This window comes from Amia ocellicauda, chromosome 4, assembly GCF_036373705.1.
Source record: "Amia ocellicauda isolate fAmiCal2 chromosome 4, fAmiCal2.hap1, whole genome shotgun sequence".
NCBI classification, from domain to species: Eukaryota; Metazoa; Chordata; class Actinopteri; order Amiiformes; family Amiidae; genus Amia; species Amia ocellicauda.
In genome coordinates this window covers 24,981,547-25,004,783 of record NC_089853.1, presented here as the reverse complement: position 1 = coordinate 25,004,783, position 23,237 = coordinate 24,981,547, and the positions used below count along the sequence as shown (strand labels likewise).

General features: G+C 39.5%; 1 protein-coding gene across 7 annotated transcripts in view; it reads left to right on the top strand.

Moving 5' to 3' along the window:
- The window catches only part of ppip5k1a (diphosphoinositol pentakisphosphate kinase 1a), a 41,974-nt gene that overhangs the window by 14,925 nt on the left and 3,812 nt on the right, over nucleotides 1–23,237 (top strand). For 2 of the 7 annotated variants that reach the window (XM_066701579.1, XM_066701580.1), the window contains exons 12-30: nucleotides 176–251; nucleotides 720–829; nucleotides 1,671–1,756; nucleotides 1,957–2,082; nucleotides 6,314–6,435; nucleotides 6,782–6,964; nucleotides 7,461–7,602; nucleotides 7,845–8,068; nucleotides 8,315–8,442; nucleotides 8,681–8,795; nucleotides 9,087–9,194; nucleotides 9,298–9,414; nucleotides 9,680–9,820; nucleotides 9,907–10,000; nucleotides 11,028–11,153; nucleotides 15,025–15,087; nucleotides 19,325–19,504; nucleotides 22,544–22,681; nucleotides 22,973–23,095. In XM_066701579.1, coding sequence (XP_066557676.1) covers nucleotides 176–251; nucleotides 720–829; nucleotides 1,671–1,756; nucleotides 1,957–2,082; nucleotides 6,314–6,435; nucleotides 6,782–6,964; nucleotides 7,461–7,602; nucleotides 7,845–8,068; nucleotides 8,315–8,442; nucleotides 8,681–8,795; nucleotides 9,087–9,194; nucleotides 9,298–9,414; nucleotides 9,680–9,820; nucleotides 9,907–10,000; nucleotides 11,028–11,153; nucleotides 15,025–15,087; nucleotides 19,325–19,504; nucleotides 22,544–22,681; nucleotides 22,973–23,095 — 2,402 coding nt within the window. The remainder of the gene's footprint in view (nucleotides 1–175; nucleotides 252–719; nucleotides 830–1,670; nucleotides 1,757–1,956; nucleotides 2,083–6,313; nucleotides 6,436–6,781; nucleotides 6,965–7,460; nucleotides 7,603–7,844; nucleotides 8,069–8,314; nucleotides 8,443–8,680; nucleotides 8,796–9,086; nucleotides 9,195–9,297; nucleotides 9,415–9,679; nucleotides 9,821–9,906; nucleotides 10,001–11,027; nucleotides 11,154–15,024; nucleotides 15,088–19,324; nucleotides 19,505–22,543; nucleotides 22,682–22,972; nucleotides 23,096–23,237) is intronic. The other 5 variants (XM_066701581.1, XM_066701583.1, XM_066701582.1 and 2 more) reach the window with 5 other exon arrangements.

Sequence of the window (23,237 nt, the reverse complement as noted above, 5' to 3'; positions counted from 1 at the left end):
AGTAGTGGACATCTTGTGCAATGTATGACTCAAGCTACAGTTCTTGTTGTGGACTGGAATCAGTCCTTTGTCTGCCAAACTTCATAACTGAAATAACTAATACAAAATAATATGTTGAAGAAATCCATATATCTTTATTAAGCTGTATTCCTTACTGTGTTGTTTTTTTCCTCAGGTTTTTTGATCTGTTTGAAAAATATGAGGGATACAAAACAGGGAAACTGAAACTTAAGAAGCCAAAGCAGTTACAGGTATGGAAGGGTTGTGCATGGTAGACTAACCAGAGTGAAGCACAGAGATGTAACCACTGACATAACTTGGGACCTTGAATACTTATTACCACACAGATTAATTACCCATTGAGATATATGCCAAAATTAAATATGAATCATATAGTCAGTACCCACTGCCTACCATTATATAGGAACATTTTAATTTTCATTATGTAGTTTTATCCATTGTCATCCATTCATCCATTGTTAAATCTAGATTTGCATCTGCATTTTGTTGGGGTTGATTTATTTTTAGGGATTCATGGTAAACTCAACAGGAAATTGTAAGAATAATTTAATATATCTGTATTTTTTTAGCATTTTTTTTACTCTATTCTCTTAAAATTGTCTGCTTTTATATACTTGGGGTAGATTTCTTATATTTGCTTTCTTGTCCAAGCATAACCAACTGTTTGATGTATCCCGAATCACACGGTTGTCTTTCAGGAAGTGCTGGACATTGCCCGACAGCTGTTGGTTGAACTGGGGCAGCACAATGACTGTGAGATCGAGGAGAAGAAATCCAAGCTGGAGCAGCTGAAGACTGTGCTGGAGATGTAAGTGTTTGGGCAAGAGATGCATTAGGAACCATTTCAGTTACAAATGAAATTAAGTTTATTGCAGTGTTTCTTTATCCGCAAAAGTAAACAAGAAAAAACCATGTTAGCTTGAACACAAACCGTAGATTCTGTGGACGTTTTAACATTTGTACAGATCTTTACATTTTATTTACATTGTAAATTGCACTAAGGCATAACTTTTTTATATATAGAATTCCTTTCCTTATCCTTATCAATCCACATCACTCAGTGTTAATAATTTGGCTGTGCTACCTATGGTGATTGCAGACCTGCTGCATCCACATCCCTTCTACCTTTCCCTGACTCTCTGCCTTTTATACTCTGCACTGTGCGTGCCATCTTGCTGCCCATCGTTCGTATGCCTCTGTAGCGAGCAAATGCAGTTTCATAATGCCTCTTTTAATATAATGTGTACAATCGTGATAATTTATCTTCATTTGTGTCATTGTTATTGACTGTTGCTTGCCAGGCTCATTCTACTACTGTGTGCAGTGCTGTTGTCTACAGTTTGCATGTTTTTGAAAATCCCCACATCTTGTCATTTTGACACTTTTCTCATATTTGAATTTCTGATTTATGTTCCACATCAGCTCTTAATTCCTGATATATAAAGCTGTCAAATGACAGTGCATGATAGATTAATGGACTACGGCAGCTATAAAAGGTCATACTAAAATATATTTTCATAAAACAAGTCCAAGAGTAAATACCATATCTGCCATTCGTTTTTCAAATCCATCCAAAGATGTAACGGGGAGTGAAGTCATGTCTGTTTACATGAGCAGTCATTCAGGATGCTGATCTCTTTTATTTGCAGGTATGGACATTTCTCTGGAATCAACAGGAAAGTGCAAATCACATACCTGCCCCATGGGCAACCCAAAACCTCCAGTGAGGAAGAAGGTACAGTATGGAACGAGACTTCAGTAGCAATTTTATCTTAGAAAATGTCTCTGTTTTCCCAAACAGAACTACTTCATTATTGACTGTATCAGGAGCGAAACATCAGCTTATTTGAAGTCAGCCCTGATGACAGTAGAAGTAGCTGACTCTGACAGGGTCTGAAGGTGGACGAAAGATCTGTGAGACATTGTCTCTTGCAGACTCTAGGAAGGATGGCCCCTCGTTGCTGCTGGTGCTCAAGTGGGGAGGGGAGCTGACCCCGGCGGGTAGGGTGCAGGCGGAGGAGCTGGGCAGAGCTTTCCGCTGCATGTATCCCGGAGGGCAAGGTACAGTACAGTTCTGTGTCCGCAGTGGCCTGTCTGCAGCACATTAATCCTGCAGCGTGGAAGACATCAGTTCACTGTAGTGCTTGTTGCCTCTCTCATTTCACACACAAGAGGCTGCCGTAATGAAGCTCCTAGTGTCAGGGACATTCATTTTTTTCCAAAGGATTAACTACCTATTGGAGGTGTTACAGATGGCAGGGTGGTCAGTAGTTTGGGTAGCTCTTTCAGTTTCAAAGGCACTGTACTAATCCTACTAGTACGTCATTAGGACATCCATCATCCGCTATGGAGAAATCTGAAAGAAAGTAGCTGATAACAACTACCATTTTCAGGTATACGGTACTGAAGACAATAGATGACCAAATGTTTTTACAACTAAAAGCTTATTTTTGCATGAGTTGAAAGAGCCTTCCACACAAAACCTTCCACACAAAAGATCCCATGCATGGGATTTACATGCAATATTGAATGAAGCACAGATTAGGAAAATTAATAACATCCCATTACCAGGGCTAACAAAAATTAATAAAAAATGCCAAGTCCTGCAGCTTCCCAGATATGTTTGCTGTGCTTCTTGTTTTTTATAAAACATGTCATTTTTCCTTCACTTCTGCAGTATCTTTCACTTGCACCTCACTTTTTTTCGATTCTTTATTTTGTCTGTGCCCAAGCATCCTGGAGAGTACATATGTTTTCCATAGCAACCTTTTGTTCACTCTGCCTAAAGCATTATCTGAATTACTTTGTTCCCAAATATGTTGCATCATGAAGATATAATTTTTGTGCTACAGATTGCTAATGTGCATGAGAAAGAACACTGCAAGTTACAGTTGTTGACTTACTAGTCATGCTAGTGGTGGTGACCATTAACTAGAACCTTGCTTGGTAAAGAAGATTCACAAACAAGGTATTTAAATCCTTGACGCCATTAAACTTTCATTTAACAATACATCCACATGTTAACCCAGACATATTTCATTCATCGTTATAATGTACACATCTAAAACTCAAACGTTCAAGCTTTAGTGAAGATGACTAAAAACAATTTAAAAAAATGAATCAAATAGTTTTCATTTTACATTACAGGTTATACTGTATACTTACCTTTCACATTTATTATAGTTATTTATTCTTTCCAAGATTGAAATATATAGTTTTGACAGTTTCACAGAAAGGGAGAGAGGAAATAATGTGAGGTCCTCTGTCACAGTACATACAATCACATTCTGTCCTTTTCTCTGTCTCTCTAACACCACAGTGGCTATATTTAATTGTTGGCAAGTGATGATGATTTGAGACCACTGAAGGTATGACAACTTGGCATCAGAAGGTTTTCGTTGTGTTAAAAGGGGGTTACATTCCAGAGTGCAAGTTTCCTGTTAATCCTTCTCTTTCTTTCCTACCTTTTCGACTCGTTAACTAGATGGTAGCCGCAGGGCCCTTGGCTGCGAGTCCCCTATAGACTGTGGTAAGAAGGGCTTTGGACCACCTTTCCCCTTTCCTTCCTCATATTAACATCGGCCCAACGCAGTTCTGCCTTCATCTCCTACTAAAACCATGCTGCACTTTTAACACATTCATTGGACTAACAACTCGGGGTGTGCTAAACTAGGAAAAGAGAAAACAACACATTTCTTCCGCCATGTTTTTTGGGGACCAAACAAAATAAACGAAGAATAAGGAATTTGTTTCTGGAGGCTGTGCATAAAACTGATATAGCCAGTGTCTGTCCTGAAGTGTACCTGTTCCATATTTCTTTAACTACTGATGTCACTTCCAAGGTCAATATCAAAGTTTAGAAGAGTGTCTTCTTTCAGTTTTGGTAATTAATTGCTTTACTTTTTTTGTGTGTAATACTCCTTTACAATCTAAGGACTGGAGTTATAATGTGAAGTTTATTTCAACAGTAACCAATTTAGTTTAATTTTAGTTTTAAATCTTGGAGAGTGCAAAGTTTGCAAATATTTTCAGATATTCAGCATTTTAAGCTTTGTAGAAGATAAAGCACAGCCATGTCCTCTGAAATAGTTTTTTTTTTTCTTCAAAGAAAATATAAAATGTGTGTTAATGGAAACAAGAGTAAAACAAAAATGCATGTCATAAAATATTCCCAGTAGAATATGAAGCACATTTACAAGAGTCTAATTAATTAATTTCTTAAAGTCTAAAAGTATGAACACTATCATAACATTTTATTTTAATTCAAAGTACAGACAGAAGGCTGTATAGTATTTTATGATTTGGCTTTTTTGTGTATGTGTGTGGTTTTATATTAACTCTACTCTGTGTGTTTCAATTAATACTTCTGTTTTTAACCTGTTATAAGGTTTGTACTTTTGAATTCAGAAAGAAGCGATTTAATGTAGTTGACTGGCGGGGGTGGGAATACACTTGGCTGAACTGTTTCAGTCTTTTCTATATCAATTGTGAACTAGTGGACATTTTGCTAATCTGCAAATTTTGCAAATCCCCTTTGGAAGGTTAATTTTTGCATAAATAAATAGTCTCATTGTCTCAGTAGTCTAATGAATAAATAGTCTCATTGTCTCAGTAGTCTAATGAATAAATAGTCTCATTGTCCTGCTGCCTTGGATGGTATTTGCAAAGTGCAACATATGATACCCTTCACCTGCTAATATTCATGGGCACTTCATTGATGTGATGTTGAAAAGCAAATTCTACTTTGTTTTTTTACTTCATATTCGGTCATCATATCAGCTTCTGAATGACAATGGCTGTTCCAAGCGCCACTCCCAAAGGAACATTGGCCAGTTGCATAAAACAAATAGGGTTTCTCCTCTTTCCTTGAGTCTTGGGGTGTTGTACGAAGTACCTTACATTGAATACTGTATGCTTGTGAAAGGCATTGTGACTATTTAATTTAACTTATTTAATACATGTATTTTATGCAACTGGTAACAGGTTTGCTCACAGTTGTCAATGCAGAGCTAGGTTTCCTTTAAGCCCTTTTAAATCCCATTCCAGCAATATTTCATGGGGTTCAGAGCTACAGCAATTAGTACTTTTCTCTGGATACTGCAACCTTTGCAGCCGTTTCCAATTAAAATGGCATTTTGTGATTTTATTAGGAAATTGAACAGACAGTTTATATTTGTTTCCCACCTGCTCAGCGTGCGAAGATCTGAAATCAGTCCATCTGGTTGTCCATACAAATCGTATTGGCTTTTCTGAGGAATGAAAGCTGGGCAATTTATGAATGTGTATTACCTTTTAACACATGAAGTGTACATGAAATAAACCAAACTAAAATAAATATCCCCAAATGTCATTTTAAGAGAGTATGCTAAATGCATGAAAAGATATTGTAATTAATAATGACAAAAACATGATAAATGCATTAAAATGTTGTTTACATCCTGAGAGTAAAATATCTGTATTGTACACTTAATCCAGTTATACTACCATTTCAATGATTCTCCTCAAAATAAATCACTGGCATACATCAAGAACATTATGCACAATAGAAAATGTTAATAGATCTAATGTGAGGTTTCTTAAGTTGTTAAGAAATTATCTGCACTACAGTCTTTGCAGATCTAATACAAATTATTCTATTTACTATAACTAAAGACGTGTGCTGTGTGCTCTTTATGTGGAAATACTACAGGAGACTAATTTTAAATGATGAATTGCACAAAGTAATCTTATTTTTCTTGTTGTGGACTCTTGGACATTATATTTGTTTAGCATGCAAGCGGTTTTCAATGTCAGTGTATTAAAAAAAAAAAATCTATTTTGAAAATATTGAAAAATGTATTGCGTTGAAAATGTTACAGGACACAAACCTGTGCTCTTTTCACCGCACACCGACTCTTCACTGAAAGTTACAGGAAGGAAAGATCCTTAACATATGTGTTCTATCTGCAGATGGATGCTCTGTGTGACTTCACTGGATCTCTATCTACCACTAACTTACACATGTTTTCTTTCTTTAAAGCAATGTGGTGTTCCTGCACAGTGAGCTGGGCATATTAAATACCCCGTTCTTTTTTGTTACAGTAACATCAATTATAATGCTGGGAAATCCACATCCACTCCTGGATCTGCTCAGTGCCTCACTGTGGGCTTGCGTGCCGTTCCACCTGGGTTCCAAGTTTACAGTTTCTGTTTCACACTAGGGTGACATCTACCTGTAGATACAATAATTGCAGGCTTTCAGCTGTATTGCTGTGCGAGTACACAATCCTCATGCTCAACTGTTTGACTCTAGGGGACTACGCTGGGTTTCCAGGCTGTGGGCTGCTCCGGTTACACAGCACCTACAGGCATGACCTTAAAATCTACGCATCTGACGAGGGCAGGGTACAGATGACCGCAGCAGCGTTTGCAAAGGTACAGTACAGACACATTGGAGAAAAAACAACTTTCCAGCATGAGAAGTACATTTTAAAGCAAGTTTAATATATAAATCTATAAATCGATAGATCCCATTTCAAACTAACCACATTGACCTTCTTCACCATCTGAATGTGCCATTATATCCCCTCTCATTCCTGAGCTTGCTTCTATCCCATGGACAGAGATACCAAGACGGTTAAACCTTTGCAGAGTGCACCCTTGAACTCTCTTTTTCTTTCCTTCCTCCTTCCTTTCCCCTCCTTCTCCTCTCTCTCCGTTATCCAATCTCTCTCCTCCCTCCCCTCTATCTCCCTCTAACCCTCACTGTGCATTGTTTCAGGGTCTGCTGGCTCTGGAGGGGGAGTTGACTCCCATCCTGGTCCAGATGGTGAAAAGCGCCAACATGAACGGACTGCTGGACAGCGACAGCGACTCGCTCAGTGGCTGCCAGCACCGAGTCAAGGCCCGGCTCCACGAGATCATGCAGAAGGATCAGGACTTCACGGAGGAGGACTTCGATAGGGTAACTGGCGGACCCCAGCCACACAGAATTTCCTCCCTTTTTTTCCTTGTGATAATGAGAAGTCCAGGAAATTAAGAGCAATTTAATTTTCTGTAAGCTGAACATGATTTTGATTACCTCAGGAGCTGTTAGACAGTTGCAGAGTATTCAATGTATGATGATAATTGCTCTAAAGTACTTTGATCGTTTAGGAGCTGATAATTAGCAATAATGAATAACGTAAGGGGAATTTACAGAGCGTTTCATTCCAAATGGTCATCATCTTTGTGCTTAACTTCTACATAAAACTAATTACATGACAAATGTTATAGATTCTTGAAATTGTTAGTGTCCATGTGTCCAAGCTATTCTTCTGTATGCAGAAGCTCAAGTGTCAGTCGGGGAGAAATTGATCACAAACACTCCTACAATGTATTTCCTGTCGAATTAATCTGAGCTTTTCAGTGTAGTTATAATACAGGCTGCTGATCTGTATGTTGATGGTGGTTGTGTACAGCTTGCGCCGACTTCCAGCTCGTCTCTGGTGAACTCCATGAAGGTAGTGAGGAACCCTGTGAAGACCTGTGACCTGGTGTACGCCCTCATCCAGAGCCTCACCTCCCAAATCCGCAAAAGACTAGAGGACCCCAAGTCTGCAGGTCAGGGAGGATTACTGACCCGTTCAGTTTGTGATGCCCACACATGATATTGGATTGTTATGCTTGACAGAATCCACACTTCAGTAGCCACCACCGTTGAATGCAGTCTTTTTGTTTGAGAACATTAGATACATTTACTGCAGCTACCATTTAATCAAACCCCCTTTGTTTTTATAGGAGGGATGCCTTCGGAAAGACGTACAGCTGTCCATGTATCTTAATCCTGTCCCTGTTCCTCACAGACCTGCAGCTTTATCACAGCGAGACCCTGGAGTTGATGCTGCAGCGCTGGTCCAAGCTGGAGCGGGATTTCCGGATGAAGAGTGGACGCTATGACATCAGCAAAATCCCCGATATCTACGACTGTGTGAAGTACGATGTGCAGCACAACAGCTCCCTGGGCCTGGAGGACACCCTGGAGCTCTTCAGACTATCACGCGCTCTAGCTGACATCATCATTCCTCAGGTACAGGCCGCCACTAGTTTGGTAGGATATAACCTGGACTGTATGCCTGTCTGAAAATATACTTTTTCTTTCTTGCCTTTGCTATTATTTGTTTGTTTAGTCTAGGTGTACCAGTAAGCGGTGCAACTTTGTTGGAGAGACTTGTTTTACCATATTTATCTTCCCAAACTTTCCCAAGCTCCTTCCCATGATGTCATCTTGTCAACCTCTCATGTCTTTGCTCGCTGTTGTTGTTCTGCCTCCCAGGAGTACGGTATCAGTAAAGAGGAGAAACTGGACATAGCTTACGCCTACTGCCTCCCACTGGTTAAGAAGATCCAGCTGGACATGCAGAGGACGCATGAGGATGAATCTGTTAACAAGCTACACCCTCTGTGAGTCCCTGCACAGGTTCCTGTAGAGTGGCTGATACTGAGGAGTTACTGTGACTGATTTTTACTTTGACGTTACTATTATTATTCGTTACAGTGCACAAGCTTTTTGTTTATCCTCGAATATATTGATTTGAGTGTTGATTTGACAAAACTGCAGATTTAAATTAATTTTATATTTCCTCGGTACTGAGCGTTTCAGTGGGGCGATAACAATGGGCACTTCTGATTGGTTCTGTAGGTACTCCCGTGGAGTGATGTCACCAGGACGGCACGTGCGTACGCGGCTGTACTTCACCAGCGAGAGCCACGTGCACTCCCTGCTCAGCATCTTCCGATATGGAGGCCTCCTGGATGTAAGCATTAAACGTCATAGTTTCAGGGGTTAGTGGCTAAAAGTGAACAGAGATACTGTATTAAAAAATAAAACAAAAAAACAAATATGAAGGCAATGAATTGTCACATAGGTCTAATATGAATGTTTCACTCTGCAAGACATGCGAGAAGTAACCCATCATATTGCCCCTTGTGCTGAATTCAGGCCTGGTGCCCAATGCAGTCCCTCCTTCTTGTTGTGGATTAATAAACAAGTTCTAATGGAGTCCTTCCTGCTACTGACACTCTGCGTCTCTGTGTCTCTCTGGCAGGAGGAGAAGGACCAGCAGTGGAGGCGCGCGATGGATTACCTGAGTGCGGTCTCCGAGCTCAACTACATGACCCAGATTGTCATCATGCTGTACGAGGACAACAACAAGGTCTGCTGCATTCTTCCCCTGAGCATGATTTCGTATCTTGGCCATTTAATCTTTTTGCTTTGGTTGAAGGTCCTTGTTAACCCTCTGGTGTGCCGTTGAACAGGACCCCTCTTCGGAGGAGCGCTTCCATGTAGAGCTGCACTTCAGCCCTGGGGTGAAGGGGTGCGAGGAGGAAGAGAACGCACCCCTGGGGTTTGGATTCCGCCCAGCTTCTGCTGAGGCAAGTGTCTTTTCTGGGGGGTGGAGGGACTGTGGCTGTCAAGGGTGCATTGCATTCTCTCCTAGGAATCCCTCAAAGGCACAAAAAAGCATGCCTTTTCCCCTCAATAACTACAATAGTACAGTAGACATTGTACAGTAATTTGTTAATAAAGATGGATAACTGATAACAATGCTACCAGTCTGCATAGAAAGACCTGAAGTATTTGTATGTGTATCAGCTGTTTGTTAAGGCAGATCTATGATGAAGTGTCTCTGTGTGACAGAACGAGGAGAAGCAGACAGACCCAGGCAGCCTAGAGGACCTGTCCCAAGACGAGCCAGACCGAGCTGTGCCGCTGTCTGAGCCCGTCAGCATCCAGAGGCGCTCCCCCCTCACTCGCACTCGCAAGACCGGCTCCATGGAGGTACAGCAGTGATGAGAGCATGTCTGTTTCATGTCTAATGTGGTAGGGCATCTGCACTGTTGCAATCACACTTTCTTTTCCCATAGGTTCTCTCTGAAACCTCTTCCTCAAAGGCAGGGGGCTATCGACTCTTCCCTTCCTGCTCTCGACAGTCTCCAGAGATGAAACAGAGCGGCTTAGGTTTGTATCAAATTGCTGTTATTAGCATCTCCAATTAATGCATTTCTGTCATTAATACATGTTAGAATAATCTAATCTGTGAAGATGTATCTGTGTGCCTAAAATAATCTGTTTTTAAGGATCCCATGGCTCAAATGAGCTAGGCCTCCACACCCTGTGTAGATCTCCTCTGATATCCTCTGTGCGATATATACAGTCCTAGGTAGATTTCTGTTCACACTGCATGATTCTTCCTTTAGACTCTTATTTCAATATGTTGGTCTCTGAGATTTTAATAGCATAATAACATAATTTGTGTATGAGAACCAAATATATGTGAAAATATTCTTGTTATTTTGTAAGAAATTACGATCACAGTCAATAATTACCTATTAACAAAGTTATAGCTTCTTATTTAATCTCTCTTAATCTAATGCCTAAGTAATTACCTAATCTCTTGGGGACGTTTCTATATTTACACTTCGATACTTTCCTGTAATTCCATAGGTTTACAGCATTTCCATAACACATACTAGCTGTGTTATCCTTGTCTGGCGTAAATTAAACATGTCTGATTGGCTTGTAAAATATGACAGGAGTGGTCAGTAAGCAGACGATATATATTAATTCTTGTTCTCCGTAACATTTGAGGGCACACTGATCTGGAGTCATAATTTATTACCATCCCAGTAAATGCATTGCTCTCTTGCATTTATAGGCAGATGAAGACTTTACTACTTCACATCATGTTTCAAGCGATACGTAAATGCCTTAGTAAATGTCTGGCATTGCTATGCTTTCTCTTTTGTTTATAAAACTATTAAATTTTACAGACCATTCGAAGGGACTTACCAGCTGGCTATACCTTTTCACTCGGTGAAGCATGTGTGTTTCAATGACCTTTGGTATGAGCCATGAATTTTGGTTAAAGTGTCTCCTTTTTTTTATTCTCTCATCGTGACTGAAAACAATGCATTGTTTGAATAACTGCATGTTGTGTTGTGTAGACTAATCTCCGCCTCCCCTACCCTGTGGTTCTCCTACACAGGGTCCCAATGCGCAGGGCTCTTCAGTACCACCGTCCTAGGGGGGTCCTCTAGCGCCCCCAACCTGCAGGACTACGCTCGTACACATCGCAAAAAATTCTCCTCCGGCAGTCTGTCCTATAAAGACGGTACGTTCACGCGCTTCTTTAACTCGTGTCGCCCAAGTTATGAGACAGGATAGCTAACTGTGAAACATGAACAGTTACCAGAAGAGCCACACCATTGGAAAAGGTCCAGTCTTAGAACAGACACAGAACAAGTAAGCCTTCAGCCCATGTTGCCATACCAAACATAAGGTCAACTTATGCAAGTCAGTCCTTTCACAGGTATAGAAAGTGGATTGCTAAGCCTACAGGCTCTCTTATGCTGCTGTCTTTGGGGAAAAAAGCATCCCCCTTTATAGTAATAAAGGTTGTTTTAAGAAAATGCCAGTAATGCTCAATATGATTATAGGATTACCAACATAGGTGAGATAAAGTCTAGTTGAATCTGTCTATAGCATTATTTAACACATGCATCATGCATCTGTTTTAAGAAGAATTACTGTCTTGTTGTCACAGCTGGGAGAGTTTAGCGACTAAAATGGGAGAGTAATTTATTGCACTGCAACAAGAGAAAAGGGGCATTAGTAAATGGAGGAAAAGTCAACCTTTCTTTACCTAGCAGGACATTTTATTTAATTCCAGAAGTTGAGTGCAGTGTGCTTTAGTGCCAGCCTGGAGACTTGGTGCAGCTTATTTCTGTGCCAGTGACCTTCTTCCAGGGTTGCAGGCTGAGAAGATAAGAAAAGGACCACTAATCCCATTGAGGGAGGCTTCATTCCTCACAGAGCCTATTCACCTACCACATTCTCTTGCAGTCATTGAATGAAGTGCATCCTTCCCATGTTTACGCTGCATGTAGGGCTCAGTGTACTATTGAAGTCCTTAGTGTGTGGTGTGGATGGTTAGCCTCACTCACTGTGTTCAGTGCATTCAATTTCACTTTATCGTGGATGATTGCCCCACTTGTCCTGGCAGATGTATTGGCAGCATGGAGAGCTGCTCATTCAGTAGCAGTCAGTCAGTCTGTGTAACTGATTATGAGCAGGTTTACAATGCCATATATCAGGCTTCAGAACTTCTCTCGAAGTTAAAAGGGTTGTATAGAATTGAAATAAATACAACAATAGGCTGATACAACAATATCCCTCAGGTAAACTGAGAATCGTACCAATTCCATATTTTATATGGAAAGTTAGGTTTCATGTTTCCCTTCCATGAGCAATGTCATTATTACTGGTTTTCAACAGTGTGATCTTCATATTCATATTCATCGTCCGTCAAAAAGAAAGTATAATAATAATCTCATCTCAACGTCACTCCTCTACATCAACACTTCCCTCTCATGAAGCTAGTGGGCTTTACTGACACACATGATTCTAATGGCTTTCTAGCTGGAATCTTACTTCGTTGTCTGACACATCTTCAGAAACCTTCCTGGGTCTGAATACTGTTGTTTGACATATGGGGATTCTCTCTGGTTGTTCCTGTGCTTAGTTGAATTGCAATGATTTGGTTACCTTGGCAATTGCTGTGTAATATTAATAATAATAATATTAATAATAATAATAATAATAATAATATTTTAAGTAAACAGACATAACAAAACTACTGTATCAGGGGTGAAACTAGATTATTACAGTCAAATAACATTCATGTGTATTATTTAGGAAACCTATGAAGTTTAATAAAATGGTGAAATGCCACTATATGATAGGAAAAAAATATTTTACCTTGAGCCCATAGTAAAAATGGTATGTTGTTATTTATGGTTAATATATAGGTACTCCATAGCTATAAAATATAAACATTATATTCCAATATTAAAAAAACTAAGACGTGTTAGAGTAAAATGTAACATCTACCCTTAAACATAAAAAATGTGGCTAAAGGATTTGATTTCTATTTCAAATGAGCCATTTGTAATCACAGGAATGAAGATTTAAGTAGTTTAAAGTGACCAAGGCATCATTTGTTTTGGTGGCCTGGTTAGAATTACTTTCTTCCTGAATATTCTGCAGTTCATTTTCTTTTTTTTCTTTTTTTGTGCATTTACAACATTGAGCCACCAGATGTCTTCAAGGCTCAGAGTCTGGAAAGTTAGTCATGATTTAACTGTCTGCAGCTTTTTGTTCCAGTTATTTGAGTGCTTTCTGCACTGTAGTGCGGTTTACTGAATTCTTCTGAAAACATGAAAATACTGTAACTTCAGCCGCTTGAAAGGTTTAAATATTTAACTAAGCTTTAATTTGTGATGTCTGTCACACAGTGTTTTAATGAAATGCAATAACTATTTAACATCAAATGTTGGGGGTGGGGGTGGCTATCAAACTAATTTAAGAGTATGCTTTTAAATGTCCATCTTATTATTTTCTTAACTTGTCCTTTTGTTCAATGTATAGTGTATTTTTTAAATTGATCACCTAAAACAAATTACAAAATAAATCAGAAGTGTCCTTAGATGCCTTCATATGCTAATTATTTAGCTATTTGTTTGCAGGATAGTCATTTCTTCACTCCTCTATTCCACGCGATACATTTTCAATGCCTTGTAGTAATGGCAACTATCCCTGTCTTCTGTAGCTAAGCTCTGCTGTATATTGTCACACTGTCCACTAGGTGTCATTGTGTTATCACAGAGGGCTTTCTGCTTAAGTTGCCATTTTATAGAAGGTTGTTTTGTGTCTAGCCCACATTAACTAATATTGCATCAGGTATACAGAGCCCACTATCTGTGTTTCATTGCGTTTCATCACATTGGTCTCCTTGTTTCCTCTCATTGTAAAGCCCTGAATGATTTCTTCTGGGTTGATTCAGACGTTGAATCTGAGGCAAAACCATAGCAGATGAACTATTAACAAAGTAGTTTTAAAGCTCAGGTGTGCATGTGTGTGTGCGTGCGTGTGCGTGTGTCTGTGTTTGATGCAGAGAGAGCACGTTGCACAGAGAGCGAAATTGAGTGGATTTCAGTAGAACAGAATAAGTCTCTGCTACCTCAGCCTTTTGTATTCGAAGAGGCCTAGGATAGACTACAGTAATTAGCAGTGTGTCATTTTGCAGAATTAAACGACCCATCCTGAAGTAGAGATGAATGAACTATGATTATTCACCCTTAAGGGAACTTAGATTGAGAGAACACTCTCTGGATTTCATTTTTAAGGGGTCAGAATAGTGGCTCCTGCACCATAAGCACATCACTGTCTCCTTTCCTGATCTCTCTAAGCTAAGCCGTTGACATGCTGTCGGTCTCCTGATTATAGTGGGACTGCCAATGCTGGTTTTTCACCAGTTACAGGACATTTATACAGTGAAGCTACTGGTGTCTCTGGGTGACATCTTAATAGTTTGTCATGGAAAATACACCTTCAGCCCAGAAGTGAGATCTAATGCAATTTTTTCAAAAACACTGACTACTGTTAACAAATTGCAACAAATACACAGAATTGTTCATTAGAATAGCAGAGGTGTGACTTTTCCCTTGTCTTGGTGTACAGTAAAGGCTCTTTCTGACCTACTGGATAGTCTGATGATATGCCAAAGGGGGAGTTACAGAATATGACACGGTTAAAAAAAGAAAGAATGAATATCAATAAAATGATTAAACTTGTGGTAAGAATGTAAGAATATGAAGTTGTCAGCTTTACCAAAAAAATTGCATTGAGCGATGCAGGTAAGCAGTACCTTTTGGGGGCACCAGCACTTCCTGATGTGAAAGCATATGTCTGTTACTTATTCTTCTCAGCATTCTCAACACTGCGCCTTTCACAGCTTTTCTAGAATGTTCTTCTCCATCCAGTCCAGAACAGCCTTTATTAATCAAGAAATCCTCATCCTCCTCTTCCTCAGCGCCTTACACCTTCACCACTGTCCCCTCCCCCACCCCCCCACCCTCTCCCCACCCCGTACAGGTGCAGAGTGAAAGAGATGGTAACACTAGTGACCTTTTTTATTTCCTCAGAGTTGTTGTCTATGCCGGCAGTAAAGCGATTTTCTGTGTCGTTTGCAAAGCATCCGACTAATGGTACGTCTGCTTCTTTCAAGTATATTTCCACTTCTCCACCTCCCTTGTCTTGCATGTCTCTGGAAACACTTATTTGTTTTTGTTTATTTATTTTCCTTATTCACGTTTTCCTACCTTCCTACTCTCTCTGACTTATTTCTCTTTGCCCATTCGCTTGGACACTCACCCTCTAACACTCATCTTCTCATTTTACATTCTGTCCATAACCTCCTATATCAGTTTGTCACTCTCACTCAATGATTCGATGTTTCTTAATTGATAGATATATGTGTATATATATCCACGTGTATATACATACTATCATCTATACAAATTTCAGGATGTTTTGAATCCAAACCATCACCTGAAAGCTACACCAATTATTAACCCTTCCCCCGTTATTGATGACTTTTGCCAGTCGCCCCATATAATACCATTTGATGTCCTGCTAATGACACCACAATCGCAACCTCTAAAGATATAGCAGATTCTAACAATGTGCCTCTAGACCTTTAGAGCAGCTCATAAAATAATAAGTGAAAGATCTGTCTTGAATTGAATAATCTGCCAGTTTGGCCAAAGGAGTAGTTCTACTAGAGAAGATAGCAAAGGCATCTTGCCTCAGCAAATCATATAGGCTAGACCCTTGATGTTTTATGTATTTTTTTCAGATTTTTTTTGTTTTGTTTTTTACCAGTTATTGCTAATGGGGAAAGGGTTAAAATGTGATTTGTTTCATTATGTGTCTTTATCATCATGGAATTAATCTATTAATACATTTGAATGAATACAGATGATTTTTTTGTGTTTGTTTTAGTGCTTGTGAAATGTGAGGGCCTTAGTGGTTTTGAAGACCTCACTTCTCATGCCTGAATCCCTCCCCTTGGCAAAACTGTAAGAGTTTGCATGCTGGGTTTGTCAGGTGGCACTGTGCCAAGGCCAGTTAGCTCCTCTTCATTTGTGACCAAAGCATTATCTAACTCTGGAGCCCTGGAAATGACAGGCAGTTGTTTGATATAAACAGTAAGGAAACCTACTTTGGAAACTGGTTAGCTTCAAATGAAAGCAAATTTGCTTTTTTTCTTTCTTCAGTGCAAGGTCAGTTTTTCCTGCAGATTCAGTAAGTGACAAGGAGACATGGCAATGAGCCTTATTTCCTAAGTGTCTACTGAGTAAACACACTAAATTAATTTGTGATTCACCAGGTCTCATCAACTGTGATGATGAATTGTCTTCAGTTGCCAGTAACCACTACCCCTGTCTATAACTATTGTATTAAGACACATAGCATCCTGCACTGTGATATCTTACATTCCTGTGAGACAATAAACAACTTGGGTGCTTTTTCCTTCATTGACTTTAATTAAATCTCATCTGTATCAGTATTTTCACTTACTGATTGATGTGCTTATGACCTTAGTGGAGCATGCTGTCATGTTACTGCTCAGTTGATTGTACAGTGATTTTTTTTTTTTTTAACATCAGATTTATATATCCACTGGCACCTCTTATCAAGTTTCAGATTCTGTGCAATAAATTGGATTTGATTTGATTCAACACTTCAGAAGCTAACATTTCTTCAAAGCCCAGATACCTATGAAGAAAACCCATCTTACACTAAATGATTTTGTCCTTGTTAGTTTAACAGTGTACTCTACATTGGCTTCATGATGTTTCACCATTGGAACTACTGGACTAGGCTGTTATTGTGAGACTTTCGATTACAGCAACAGTGCAAAGTGCATGCATGTTTTATAAATGCTGTCCCACTGCTTTACATGGTTCTTATTTGAACAGCATGATGTAAAGCAGTACAGCCAGGATTATAGTTTACCGCCCTTACTGCCCAACTAGACACAGTGAAAAGCATATTAGACCACTGTTCACCTATTAGGCCTTATTATTTCAGCTGTGCACTTCTCAAACTTCACATATCTAACTTTACATAACTACCTTTTAACAGCAATGGTAAAATAACCTAATTTCTTATTCCTTTTTTTAATTGCAATGCTTTATCTTCTTAAGAGTTGTCTGCTTTTTTAATCAGTATTCCGATTTAACTTTGAACAAGGGTTAGATCATTGTGAGAGTTCAGGGTAAGTGCAGTGAAATGATAAGTGGGGATTTGGCAGGATGCAAGAAAAGTACTGGAAAAGCTGTAGATATCGTTTGAGGCGCACTGTACTATATATTTTGTACAATATACTATAGATTTTTCATTTATATTTTTATTTATGACATTTAAAGCAACATGTCTGTATTCCGAATGTGTATCTCAGATTTTAATTACATGCTGATTTTGGTATCAATCTGCTTTTTTTGTTAGTATAAGAATTTGGTTTGGCTAAATATGTCCATAAAGATAATGCCAAAAAAATATGAATTTGAGGATTATGTTTAATTTGGGAATGAATGTCTCTTGTGAACTGCAGATTCTTTTCAAATGGTGAAACCTTTCTACAGCACTGGAACACTAAAATGCTAGATCCATCTATTAGCACAAGGTAATACTTCATCATTTGTAACTATTGAGCCATATTGGGGAATTATGCTGAGAAACGATACTGTGAGCTGTACACCATGAATAGTGTTTACACAAAGGACATAAGGTCTTAAAAGCAAGACCTAAAGTATTCTTCAAAAAATATTCCTGATTCCTTCTATCTCTTTTACCATTTGAAATAGCGGTGTAGGACTTTTGGAATAACACTGAATACTTTAAAATCAGGAAAGCCGAGGAGATTAGGTATTTCTGTAATCCGCTCTGAATGTCGTGTAAGAGCTGCAGAGTTCCTGTACCCAGTGCTGACCCTGTACTGTCAAAACCCTTTTATTTGAGTTCTCAGCTGCAAAGGAGAATAAAGTGATAGGCTAAAACTTTTATTTTTAAGTCCAACCAGGATGGCAGGCTAAAAAACTAGCTTATGTGTTCTGTGTGGCTTTGACCTGAAGTACAGTAGCCACCATGTTGCTGACTTCAGATTCAAACTCACTGAAAAGATTCTTCTCCTAAAGCAAAACAGGTATAATGACCCCTTAAACACTCTAAGTAGTATTTAAGCTGAGAGCAGTTTAGGCCTGTTTCTTTGTGCAAGGTTTCATAGTACATGCATCTGAATAATACAGGCTTTACATTTGATCATAGCCAGTGCATATTCATCTATAAGAATAAATAATAATAATAATAATAATAATAACAATAATTACATTTTAATAGCATTTTGTGTCTTTCTGAATCAAATAATCATATTGGCTTAGCTTTCATTGCAGCAAAATTAAAATGTTGATTTTCAAAATTACACTTGATTAATAAGTTTTCATTTTAATATATCATGTGGGTGCAATGTATACCATTCTTGTGTAAAGTGTTTTGATGCATTTTATGCTTCAGCTGCATTTAAAATGATTGCTTCTGTATGACATTCAACGGCAGTTCTAAGGTATAGATGAAACGTAATTCCGTTCATCCCCAAATCGCTGCTTGTGATTATATTTGTGTGACATGGTAGGATTTCAGTTCTAGCATAATACCAGTGAAGCAGTAGGCACTTATTAGGGTACATTATCAGACATGTAATGCTGGTTTGGAGTGGGCACCTTGTGAATTTGTAGCTTGGAATTAATTAGGAAACTATGGACTAACATTTAGATCAAGCACTCAACCTTTCAATGTGTCCTAAAATCGTATTACATCTTACAAAAGCTGCTTTGTGATGTGTCTCGTATGTATAAACCACTGTACATTCTTCTCTAAATGAAGGTATCACACATTCTTTTTAAACATATTCTTCCAAATAGGCAGCTTGTCCCTTTTGTTGCAGAAAATGTGTGGATAGATAATTGGTCTGTGCACAAATGAGAAAAGAATTGCACTTATGTAAAAAGGATGTAGATTGCAGTAGAGTGGTCTCGATAGAGAGGTACAACTTGTGAAAGTTTTGTGATGAAGCTGGATGAAGATCTTGTGAAAAGAAGCACATGCTGTTTTATGTTTCAGTTAAACGTTCCTTGTTATTTTCTGTCCCAGGGATCAATAGTGGTGAACTCCTTATGGTAGGATGGCATGGTAGGTTTATATTGAACAAATTGAGAATATGCATCTTATGTTTCTTTGGCCTAGGCAAGTGAGATAGATGAAGATTAGCACTGAGCTATACCTCTTATCTGTGAAGTTGCTGGCGCCTCCTCTTCCTCCTCCTCCTCCTCTTCCTCTTCCTCCTCTGCTCTGTCCTTCCTCGCTGTACCTCTTCTTCCTCAGAGCCCCTGGAGGAGCACCATGTGGCCCAGCTGTTGCGGCGGTTCTCCACAGACCAGGCTATGGGGTGCCCGCTCCCTCTGGACAGGGCACTGGCCCACCACCTGCACCAGTGCTCCTACCACCTTCGCCTCTTCCGCAACTGGTTAATCTCCGGCCAGGACACCATAGAGTGCCTATACGGTCAGCCCTGCTGTAGCCCCTCCACCTCGCTGCCCTGCTCTGTTCGGCCTGCAGCAGGGGCTGCTGCCACAACTGGCTCGGCTTTGTGTAGCTCTGCTCTTTGACTGCATGTGTGCCTGTGATTTTGAGAATCCTTTATCAATTTGTTGGTGTGTTTGTTTTTGATTATTTTGATTTTATAATGTTTTGGTATGATTGTTTTTCTCATCATTTATATTGCTTCTGAGGAGCCCAGAATACTTCCTACCCTTTTTTATCCTTGAGCGTAGGTAATTTGTATTTTCTTTTCTTTTGTTTTGTTTACTAATTAATTCATTTATTATTTGTATGCCTTAACTTATTTCTCTCTTGATAATGCCGAAGTGTATGAAAAGGCAGCTGCATGCCAGCAATTTTAGCATCCAAACTCCTGAATAGTGATTCAGCTGCTGGGATGAGAATACAAGAAATAAACAAACAAAGGGAAAATCCCTCATGCCTTCCAGATTCCAGGCATTAGTGGAAAGGATTGTGTTTGAATAATTCTGCTGGTTTGCAACAATGCAGTTGAGGGAGTAGAAAAAGAGAGTAATTAGTGTCCCTGGCTTCTAGGCTTACTGAAATCATATTGTACTGGACTATATAAAGATTGTTGGTATCTGTAGCAGTGCTCCGATACTCTAATGATTTAATGTTAGGCCATTTAAGGATGGGCCTTTTTCGAACTGATGTGCAGTGGGTTTGTGAAGTACACAGCTTTTATTAGGGAAGCAGTTGTGTGGAATACAGATGACTTGAGCAGAGGACAATATTGTAAGGGTGTAGATGTTTTATCAGGTGCTGGGATTTGGGAAAGAAAGATGTGGGGGGTGGTTACTGTGGGTTTGAGGAGTACAGTCCTACTGAGTGGATGGCTATTGCTGTGTAGGAGAAGACCATTCAAATTGGTCTCCGGGGGTGGAGTGAGTAATATAAGCAGCACGGCAGACTTCTGAATATGCCAGTGTGGTGTTTTGATGTGGGGCATGGCTTACTTTGCTGTTCTGATACCCACACTGGCACAGTTTTGTGGAGTTGCATGTGTAATTTGTATACTGGCATGTCTTTAATCCACTGTTCAGCACCGCCTGATGGAAACAGCGACCCTGAGATGTGAAATGGCTGCTGCGTTACACTGCTGCTGCGTAGTGTGTGTGAGCTGAATACCTGAGGATCTAAGACCGCGAGAGGCAGAGATAGAGAAAGCTTCTTTGGGCTTTTCATAGAAAGCATGTCTTCGTAAAGAGTTGTACCTCCCATTGAAGGAACAGTCTTTAACTCGGTTAACCAAGTACACAAAAAACTACTAAATGTTTAACTAGCATCATTTGTTATTTTATTTTTAAGTAAGTTTATGTAATCTTCAGTATGAGTTGGCAGGTACACTAGTTACACTTACAAAAAGGCCTTAAACTGATGGGTCTTAAATGGATATGCTCTTCAGGGAAGGCTAATCACCCTCAATATTAAATGAGGCATCCCTCTCAACATCTGTTTTAGAATTAATTCAGTCCTCTCCAAGCTGCAAAGACTGTGTGCCAATCGATCAACTTATATTCTAATCTAATACGAAGGGCACATTTCAGCCCATCACTATTGTAGATAGATGCACTGTCCTACTCTCGGAGGAGACAGAAGCACAAGGTAATGGACCGTTTTGCCCATTGAAGACAAGTCAACAATTCCATCATTAGTTAGGTGGACGTTTTCCTTCAATCGGAAAATGCCAGATGCTCTGCATCAGACTGTAACCAATGCCAACGTATTCTGCATGGAATAAAGGATTATACAGCATGCAAGGGGTGTGTAAGGGCCACAAGGAGTACATGCAGATGTGTGATATGTTCTTAATTATATTTAATATTTATGAGTTTGAGTTGTTTATCAAATGGCCTATAGACCTGTCTGTCTCTGCGCTAGTGTAACTGGGGATGATAAGACACTATATTACTTTGAAATGTAAACGATGCTCGCGTAACCTGCAATGTAGTCAGTCCAACAGCTTGCATTTAATTACATTTAAATTATAATACAGGCTTTAAAAATAAGAACCAGTATGTGACCATTTGTCAGAAAAATGCTACCTTCAACTAGACTTTTTAGTGGCACTTATATCTCATAAAGTGTATAATATAGCCGCTTGTAAAAGTGCTTCTGAAGATTTGTTCTTGTTATCTTTTTTTATGCGGTTTTTCTATACCTGACTATTAGGCTCTTCTACCAAGACATTTTGATTGAGATGTTTAGGCCTAAACTCAAGTCCAGGTTTTATCCTGGGTATTGTGTGGTAAGCAGTAACCCTTTCTAAAACATTAATTTTACTGAATAGATACTGTCACCATTCACACTATATCTCTAATGACTGAAGTCTGGGCATTGATAAATATGGGACTGTGTGTATAAGTTGCTGCCAGAGCACTTTCTATCGATAGGAAAAAAAAAAAAAAAAAAAACATTGTTTAACTTAAGTTAAAAAAGAAAGTGATCAACACCTAGTTTTCTGACATATTTGAATAGGAACCCTGACTCCAGAATGATATGTTGCCAGGAGGAAAGGCATTGGATAATTAAATACACATACTGAATCAATTCACTACTTGACAAATCTAGCCTATTGTTTTTTTTGTTTGTTTTTGTTTGTTTTTTTGCCTTTCAAGCTGCGACAATTGGTAGTATTGGGAGCAAATTACTCCAGTTGCCAATCCCTGTGTTTCAAGCGTCTTGGCATGTGACTGCAGTATGTGTCCGTTGAGAGGAGCGGACTGATGCTTTTGTTGTTTAGCTTCCAAATGGGCAGAATGGTTAAATGCGTGAGCCTGTTCTGCTCATGGGTGGATCTCTGCGAATGCAGAAAACGAACTAGGGAAAGGTAAAACACTGGCCTGATTAAGCAGTGAACACTGGCTTGTTACCTTGGTCCTGAGATGGCACATACCTGTTCTGAGTTCCTTCTGAGGCCTGTGTGCGCTGACTGATAGTTGTGTGGTGGGATTGTTGGTTTGTGTCTCCACTCTGCTGCAGGGTTCGAAGGTTGCTCCATGGTGCCCTCCATCTACCCGCTGGAGACCCTGCACAACTCGCTCTCCCTCAAACAGGTGAATGAGTTCCTGACCAGCGTGTGTGACAGTGTTGGCGACTCCCACTCCAGAGCTAGCAGAGGTACCTTCCTGCCACCTCCCTCCCTACCTTTCACCTTGCTTTTATTCACACTCCTTCCTTTCAACTGCAGATGAATATGCCTAGACATATCAGAAGCTATATTAGAGGTCTCTAGCAAATAATTTGCAAGTGTGTTTTGTTTTTTCAAAATTTTTCTTAACTGGTCTTCAGTAAAAATTTAAAATCAGGATACATAGTATATACACACAAAAAGGCGTATGAGAATTTTGAATCTGGCTGGTGACTCCTGCCCTCTCGTTGTGAAGTAAAACGCTGTCTTTGCCCGTGTAGCACTCTCTGCCATGTTCGACTCCCAGAGCCAGCCTACTGTGGACACCTTCATTCCCCAGAGAGTGCTGTCCTCATCGGTGTCTGCCCTGTCCCTGCGCCATCGCTCCGACCGCCCGCCCTGGTGTGAGTGTCATCAAATTTGAGCATAAACCTACACTGAAAAAAATGCACCTCCAAATTTAAGTTAAATTATACAAATTTTGCGAGAAAATTACTTAAAATAAGTTAAATGATCTGCCAGTGCAGTGAGAAAATGCCATTTGAT